The following is a 9,256-nucleotide window of genomic DNA, read 5'->3' on the forward strand; positions in this document are numbered from 1 at the left end:
ATGGCCTGACCGCACAATGTAAAGCAGACTATGGTGGAGATGGTGGTGGTGGGGGTTAACAGTTTAGTCACGGAGTAGAAGTAGAGCTGCTCAGGCCAGCGTTGGCATCCATTAATGCCATGCAAACTGTGGAAGTTAATTAATGACAAAACTACTAACACTGTTCAACTCTAGACCAGGAAGAGAGAGCAGGGAATCATTGGCTTGCTCGTTTCAATTTAACTGGGGATATATCATGCTTTTTGTGATTTTTATACTGTTATAATGTCAGATGTCTATGCTAAACATGGTCAAAGGTCCAAAATATGAGATGAACGTATGTAAAAATGCTCCCTGCAAGTCAATAGCCAGGGCTCAACCCTGTACGCTTCATTTGTGATGTTTCCTCTACTTCCTTCTCATGATGACATCAGATTGTTTGTACATGACCACAAACGGCCATCCTTTCTATAGTCTTTGTTGCTAAGGTTGTTTCACAGGTTGTTTGTGTTGTCCACTCTCATATCTACGGATGTAGAAGTTTCCATTTCGAGTAAAGAACAAGAAGAAATTGTAAAATCATGCTACTGTAGTTTGCTTACATAACCTCCGGAGCCACCAGAAGTCAGCTGAGATGCAGCTTCCGCGAGCTAACCTATCAGAACAGAGTGGGCTCATCAGGAGGGGGGCCTTAAAGAGATAGGAGCTGAAACGACCTGTTGCAGCCAGAGGCTGAACTGCATAAAGATGTATAACTGTATAAGATAAATATGGAGTTTTTTGAATTGTGACTCATGCAAAGATATTCCAGTAAAGTATAAACCCTTTAATCAGTACAGCTGTCTACACAGGTTGCATAACAGGTTGCATTTTACTTTGCACATAACCGCAGTGAAAACAGGTGACCTACTCAGTGCGGTGCCCGAACACATCCTGTGTAGACACTGACGGAAGGCTGAAGCTGATGTTGTGAATCTGATGTGCAAGCAAAATGCAAACTGCAAGTCAAAGCCTCAATCTTTAATTGGCTCTCATTTGAAATGTGCTTTTTTTTAAAAAAAAAAAAGAACTTGCACAGGCTTTGCTATGTGAAACTCAGCTCCTTTGACTTATGTTTCTGCTTGCAACTGGAAAACAAAACTGTTGGCTTATATTTTTTTTCTTCTGTACTGCAATGCAGCAGTGCAAGCTAGCCAATCACAGCTCATACTGAAACAAAAACGGGGCAGGGTTATTGAAGTGTAGCATAACTAGGTTTGATTGAGCAGCAGGGATTCTTGTGCACACAGGTTTCAAAGTTGCACAGTTTGGTGCATTGCTCACATGCAGTACAAAAATACTTGAAAAGATTTGAACTGCAAAAAACACAAAATACAAAAATACTCACAGTCGCCCAATATGGAAAGAGAAACCCATAAGAGCAAAGAGATTTCCAACTGAGCACGCACAAACAAAATTTAGATTTTGCACCTAAAACTTCAAACATATTGACTGCAACTTGAATTTATTTACTACTCAACCAAATGTTTTGTCACTAAAAAACTTCCATATGTAACCAAACAAACAGTATTAATGGTACATACTCAGAGGCTAGTTAAAAACATTAATAATCATGGAGTGTGATTCAATCAGGCATTTATTAAACAGATTACATTTGGATGATTGAAAGCATCAGCAATACAGTAGCATGCATCTCTCTATCTTAGCTTCTCCGGTTATTCAGTAGTTTTTTCCAGTGTGTGTGTGTGTGTGTGTCTCCCTTGTTCATTTTCTGCTTTGTTCTTGTCCCAGAAACCTGTTTTTTTTTCTTTGTCTCAGTTATTTTTTATTGTTGAAATTCCTTGAACAATTTTAATATAAAGCTAAATTTGATTTTGTTATTAGAATTTCAGTGGCAAATCTCTCTCTCTCCCTATCTCTCTCTCTCTCTCTCCCTATCTCTCTCTCTCTCACACACACATACACACACACACACACACACACACACACACACACACACACACAGAAAGAGAGAGGCAGCAGAGACAGAGGAACAAGCAGACAAAAGCATGTTTGTGTTCATGAGAATGTGATGCACAGTGGGTCTCTATGTATGGAAGCAGTGTCAGGCTCGTCCCAGAGAGAGAGAGAGCAGGGAGCGGGAGGAGGCAGAGGGGGTGGAGGGTGACGGGAGGGGGGGGGGGCAGTAGGGTGAGGGGATTTCACAGACTCTTTTACTTACAGCAGGACTACACTATCTCAGATAAATTCAAAAATACATCTTTCTGTTCCTGTTTTGGCCTTATTTTGAAGAAGCAAACTAACTTTCTTTAGCCTCTGACTCACAATATGTGCATTTTTTTACCATTACAGTTGATGCCGCAAGTCAGGTGGTTTCATTCATTGTCATATTTTTTCTGTGTCTGTTGTCAGGTGACCGCACAAATACAATTATAGTGATTTGGCAGAGTTTAATACAGCTGCTAAGGAATTACTGTTTGCCTTGGTCAAAGGGAATGACTCATTTATGACCCACAGACACTCTATTCTGAGAAGTAATACTCACTTAGGTTTTCATCTAATAGCAGCAACAAAGATACGTGTCAGTGAGAAAACTTGTGCTGTGTATGGAAGCCCATTTCAGCAAAAAACAAACCAAAAAAAAAAAAAGGATTTCCTAACAAAACATATAATAAACAAAAACACTTGCTTCTATATATTTATCTGACAACAGCAACAGAAAGACCTATCAGTGAAGACACCTGCATTGTGTATGGAAGCCTATTTCTGCAAAAAAAAAAAATATTTTTCTCTACAATTGGAGATACAAAGTTATAATTATGACAAAGTTTCTTTATTACAAGTTTTTAATATATTTCTTAATTATTTAATTAATAATTGAATTATATATTTTTTAAAAAAGATTAGTTTGAGTTAAAAAAAAAATAACATGGATAACAGATGACTACGTTAGCTGTCTTGAGTCATGGCAGTCCCATGAACTGTGACGTAAACAGTTAAGAGCCTGTGCATACCTGTCGCAATTTAGGGGACTATCCCAGGCTCACATGGCTAGAAGCTAACTGAGACTGAAAATGACTTTACACACTAATCTGAGGTCTTGATTTGTGTTATTTGACAACATATCTCTGGTTGAAATAGCAATGGGAGTCCACTGATCTAGTATTTGGATTCTACTTTGTTCAGTCTGTTCCAGCTATGTAACTGGGTAGTTAATGATAACTAGCAGACTGTTTGCACATAAGAAACACAAGGAACAGTGAGAGATAGTTGAATGAGTGAGCTAACCTTGAATTTCTACGCTGTTGTTCTAGCTCAACTATTTCCACATGTACGCCTGAAAAGTATATTTTAATGTTTTAATCGTGTTTTAGTTTTACTGTATTTTGCAGGTAAAATAATCAACAAAAATTGTAAATCATCCTCAAGGTTTTATTTCTATGGAAACTCCTTCAAAACAAAACAAAAAAGTGTGGCATACGGCCAAGACTGACTATTTTAACAGAACCAGCTTTATTTGGTGGATGAGAAAGAGTTAAAGGTGGCAGGGAGAGGGAGCGTTGTGAGGGAGGTGGTGGGAGAGAAACACTAAATGTAGCCACTCTATCCATTGTTGTTTTTTTCCCCCCTTCTCTCCTAAAAGTACACAAAAGTAGCGCCAGTCCATTGTGGTGCAAAACAGAGAGCAGGCAGGGCGACCTGGGTCGAGAGAGGAGGCACAGGGACCAACACACACACACACACACATTCATTCTTTCAGTCTGCCTCCCTCTGGCACACACACACACACACACACACGAAGCGCACAAACACACATTCACTTGAGTGCACACAAATACATGCAAACTTGCACACTCACAATTCACAAACTAGCAGTTGGAGACAGGAGGCGCGCGTGCACACACACACACACACACACACATACACACACACACACACAGTATTCAGACCCTCGTTGTGTTCATTCGCGTTAAGGTGCATATCCCTGCTCTCTCCCACGCAGCGCTTTGTGTTGATTGAGCAAGTTGCTCTGGTTAGAGAGGAGATGAATGTGACATTTAAGACTGAAATAACACACACACACACACTCTCTCTCTCTCTCTCTCTCTCACACACACACACACACACACACACATGCACAGTAAAAGCGCTCCGTCATCATTGTGCTCTGAGACTCTGAGGCTGAGATCGTGGATCAGACAAAACCAAACCAAATGCCACCATTAGCCATTAGAGAAGAGGTAAACAAATATAACCTTAAACCAGCATCTGGGACAGTTACATTAGCTCTCGTATCTGCTCCTGTATGCTGCATCGTCCCATACGTCACATGCTGATTTGTCATTGTTTGTCAGTACAGCATCTAGACTTATTTATTTGTCTCATTTAAAGGAAATGTAAAGAAATGGAGCCGGTTAACAGCTCAAAAAGCTTATTTTGCTTTCTGATGGATTCAGAAAGTCTTATTTTTTTCCATTATTAAAGATACTAGTCTGTCATATTTTATTTTAGGTAGAAATTATGACAAATTAAAGCTGCTGCTCAGATATAAAGTATCATCTCCTATCCATATGCTCCCATGAGCAGGCTGAAGATGATTAAGCCAAGACAGTGCCTCTACACCACGAGACGCTCATGCTTTAATAAGCTAAGCGTAGCTAATGCTCCATAGCGAATGGGGGCCCTCTGGTGGTAGCTGCAGGTAATGGCAGCTATGTTATATAGGTCACCACACTCATCACAGAGCTCTTCTGGGCTTTCTGTACGGCGTGTTTATCTGTGATGAGACTGAAGGGATCAGAAGCAGACAGAGCCTCGTGCCAGTGCCCATGATGCACTGCACTGAGCGGCAGCCTCTCGCCAGCTGCATGGATGCCAGGGATTGGGGGCTGGGGCTGCTGTGTGTGACACAGAAAGAGATAAACAAAAAAACAACAGTACAGCGTTAAGATGCACGTTTGCTGTTATAGTAAGCTTATGTTTCGTGGTGTACAGGCAAACAGGGAGACCGTCCTGCAACTTGTATCCCTCCTCAAAGTTACTGAAAGAGCAGGACACCGGACTCCGTTCAATGCAGATTTTCAGGTGACCTCAATCATTTCCACATAAACCGCTGTCTCATTAAACTCACTGAGGACTGCGTAAAATCTGGGAAATCCAGAGGCAGCCATTTGATTGGCTGTGAGGTTGAACATGCTGGAAACAGCACCTACAGTTGGTTTTTGGTTTGGTTTGCTCCATCGCCCTTTTCTAGACAACTTTTATCCTTTAATATCTTGAGACCTCCATCATCTTGCTACCCATGGTTACACATGAAGCTGACCTCTGACCTCTCTTTTTGGAGGCAGCAAATAATATCATTTTCTATAATCTTGACAGTAATATTCATTAGCTCCTGTCTTTCAAGAACAAGGAATCTAAATATACAGTTAATAGATTATAGCATGTGCTTATCTTTTTATTAATTTTTGGCTTTGGCAGTACGTTCAGCATCTGCTACCATGACAATATTCTGAATATATCATCACCAGTACCAGTAAAAACAAAATAATGAATGTGCCAAAACAACAAAGTTATTAAGTGAGGATTTTAAAAATATCAGCTGCACTTCTTTTCATGCTTCCCATTGTGGAAATCCACATGTATAAATGCATATTAGTGATAATCTGGATATGAAAACATATGAACAACTCGACCCAGATTATGTTAATAACCGAGATAAGCCGCAATCTGAAACACCGTGTGCATGAACTGTAAACGCCTGTGTTTGCCTCTCGATGTATTTTCTTAGCTGCTTCTAAACTGACACAGCTGAACAGAGCAGACGGCCTCACAACATGTCTGAATCACTCTGTCTGTTTTTCTGTCTCTCTTTCACTGTGGTTTCTTCAGTTTCTCACTGGCTGCCTGCTTCTGAACAACAACTCGCATGCCAACACACGTACTCCTACACACACACACACACACACACATGTACACACACAGAAAGACAAATACCCAGTCTTTGTGAGGAGAACCTAAACCCTGCGATCTTAACAAAACTCATTCCTTAATGCTAGCCCGATCCTCAACCGCTACATGCCCCTACGGTGAATCGTCCAACCACTTTTCCCATTCCAGCTTGAAATGTGACCTTGAAGTATCTCTTTGAAGAAGTAAAAGCCAATTAAAATGACTTCTGTGGCAAAAATGTTCCTCCAAAAGTCAGTAATTCAAACAGGTAAAATGACGCACTAGCACCACAAAACATTTCTTTTCAGTTAGTTGTTGGAGTCGCTGGTGTCGTTAAGAGTTATGACGCTTTTACGTATTACATACAGAGCTGTTATCTTTTTCATAAAAGAACTCAATATACAATGCAGGATTGCACAAGAAATTGAGTTGTAGCCCCTTCCACGTTACACACACAATGTGCTTACAAATATTAAGATATTTTAATTAGAATAGAATAAAACAATCAATTTGGCAATAAAACATCAAGTATATTAAGTAAAACTAAAGGAAGAAATTAAAAAGGAAAAACTATTAATTATACAAGGAATATACAGTTATACAAATGGTGTGTGTGTGTCTATATATGTATATATATATTTACCCACAAGTTTTTACAATATGTGTAAAATAAATGTAATATTTAAGCTGTAGTGCAAAAGTTTACAGTTATATGTAGACATGTAAACGTGACTATCCTCCATCACACAAAATAAACTATGACTTTCTTCAGTTAGTCCACTAGAGGGAGGCAGAGAGCTACATAAGTTTCCATTATAGCTTGAGCTGATTTGATGAAAAGCAACTTCCCAGAACTTGTGTTTCCCCCCCCCCCCCCCCCCCCTCTCTTCCCTTTCATTTCTTCCTCTCTTCCCACTTATAATGCCAGGTCATACAACCTCCAAGCCCACTGGACATACACCAGACATACATCTTTGAAAACAAGTCAAATACAGACAAATCTTTCATTCTTTTAAAAAAAGGCTCAGTAATTTCCTGAAACAGCTGAACACTGTAGGTTTTAGCAAATGTTACTCAAGCAGGAGTAAAAGGGGCGTTTGTTGGGGACTATTTTCAGACGTGGATTAATACACATTTAGTGCTCTAGAGAGTATCTACAAAACAAATGTAACAATATGGCTCACTGATATGTTTTTAATAGTTTTTTGGCAACATTGCCTGTCTATGACACAGTTAACTAAGTCAATACTTTTTTTTGTTTTGATGTTGTCATTTGTTGACAATAAGAAAAATATAGAATATCGCCAGCAGTATCCTTGAATTGAAGATCTGCCGACCCTTGTCAACACACACTTGCATGAATAATTCACATGCAAACTCAAGGAATAACCTGCCACACATTGAGATTTTTCATAAAATTAAGAAATGAGTTGTACATTTTGTTTTCCCCTCTAGTAAAAAAAAGGCAGTGGATAATAAACAACATGTTTTTCCATGTTTCCATGCTGATTGCTGAGTCCTTCTCTGAGTGCATAGATCCCCCCTGTGGGACGTTCTTAATTAAGGTGCAATAAATTGTTTTGTCCTGTCTTACAACTTTCTACGAAAATCAAAAAAAGAAAAGGACTGACCTGTTTAAATATTCTGTTCTTAGTGTCTTTTCCATCCCACTCTGACAGTATGCTATTGTCATTAGCTAAAATTTCCTGTTTTCCACTCTAGAGTCTGGGAAGTAGGTGGGCTGTTTGCACACTGAGCAATTTAAGATCTCATGGATATTTTGTTCTGTTTTGTTCTGTTTCTGTTGCCTGGCTCTGACGTCCTCTTTATTTTAGTCAGTGTATCTTACTGTTTTCCCTTCTCTCCTCTCTCTCTGCCTCTGACCAGACCATGGCGGAGTACAGCTCTCTGCTCAGCGATCTGTCTGAAAACATCACCAACGAGGACTTGGAGCAGCTCAAGTCAGCCTGCAAGGAGGACATCCCCGAGGACCAGAGCAACAACATCACCTCCTCCAAGGAGTGGTTCAGCTACCTGGAGAAGAACGACAAGCTGGCTCAGGGTGAGAGACATGGAGAAACAGATTTATTCTCATTTCCTCACCCATAATTCAACCTCTAAAGCACTTAAAAAACAGATGATTAAACAGCATGTAATGATATGAACTCGAGGCTTTTTCAGCGAACAGATCCTCTAACAAAACCTCCCATGCAGATAATCTGTCGTACATCGAGCACATCTTCGAGATTTCACGGCGACCGGACCTGCTGACAAGGGTGATCGAGTACCGCACCACCGTGCTCAAGATCTCTGAGGATGACGAGATCGACACCAAGCTCACACGCATCCCCTCTGCCAAGAAATACAAAGGTAACACACTCGAGGTGTTTAATCTCTAGAGCATGTTGGGGTAGAGTTAGATTGATGTATCAGTTTCTTAAAATATCAGGGTAATATTAGCCCTATTTGGACAATACTGTGTGACTTTTCTCACTTTTATGAAGGAGGTTGGTCTGCCAGGCTGCCAAGTTCTGCCATCTAGTGGCTAAACATAAAACTACCTTAATGTTCTCTAAGTCACTGCCTGTTGTTCCTATATTTCTCTATCTTTCTAGTTTCATTATTATTATAATGGCTAATATTGTCAATTCCAACATTTTCTATCTTTTTCTTCTATATCCTTACACACACAACACTCACACATCTACAAATGTACATAGTACAATAAGATAATTTAAATATATCTGTCCAATTTTTTGTTGTTTCTCCATTTTTTTGCCTTGAATAAGAAACCTGTAGCAGGACTGTCTAGTGCTCAAAAACTCCACAGGATGCTTTTTAAAGGGGACATATCATGCTTGTCATTTTCTGTTATTTTTATACTGCTATGTTGTCAGATATCTATGTTAAACAGGATCAAAGCCCCAAAACTTGAGCTGAACGTATGTAAAAATGCTCCCTGCAAGTCAAAAGCAAGCCCCTGAACTTTTCAAAGTTACCTCTATTTCCTCCTTATGATGACATCAGATTGTTCACACATGCCCACAAACAGGCGTCCGTTCCGTAGCCTTTCTTGCTAAGGTTGTTGCATGTGTTGTTTAAATGTACAGAAGTCTGCTGAGGGGCAGCTGCCGGGGCCTGGCCAATCAGAACAGAGTGGGCTTAAAGAGACAGGAGCTAAAACAGCCTGTTTCAGACAGAGGTTGAACTGAGGGGCTGCATAAAGAGCCACTATAAGATAAATAAGGAGTTTTTTGAACTGTAAATATATTCCAGTAGAGCCCCAGAATATAAATATAGACCTGGAAATGTGCATGATATGTCC

At 39.9% G+C, this 9,256-nt stretch overlaps 1 protein-coding gene across 1 annotated transcript in view; it reads left to right on the forward strand.

Moving 5' to 3' along the window:
* The window catches only part of LOC137174101 (astrocytic phosphoprotein PEA-15), a 56,576-nt gene that overhangs the window by 39,770 nt on the left and 7,550 nt on the right, over positions 1–9,256 (forward strand). The window contains exons 2-3 of the mRNA XM_067579153.1: positions 7,819–7,993; positions 8,146–8,315. Of these exons, the coding sequence (XP_067435254.1) occupies positions 7,822–7,993; positions 8,146–8,315 (342 nt within the window). The 5' untranslated portion in view covers positions 7,819–7,821. The remainder of the gene's footprint in view (positions 1–7,818; positions 7,994–8,145; positions 8,316–9,256) is intronic.

The sequence above is a fragment of the Thunnus thynnus genome, chromosome 22, assembly GCF_963924715.1.
Source record: "Thunnus thynnus chromosome 22, fThuThy2.1, whole genome shotgun sequence".
Classification (NCBI taxonomy): Eukaryota; Metazoa; Chordata; class Actinopteri; order Scombriformes; family Scombridae; genus Thunnus; species Thunnus thynnus.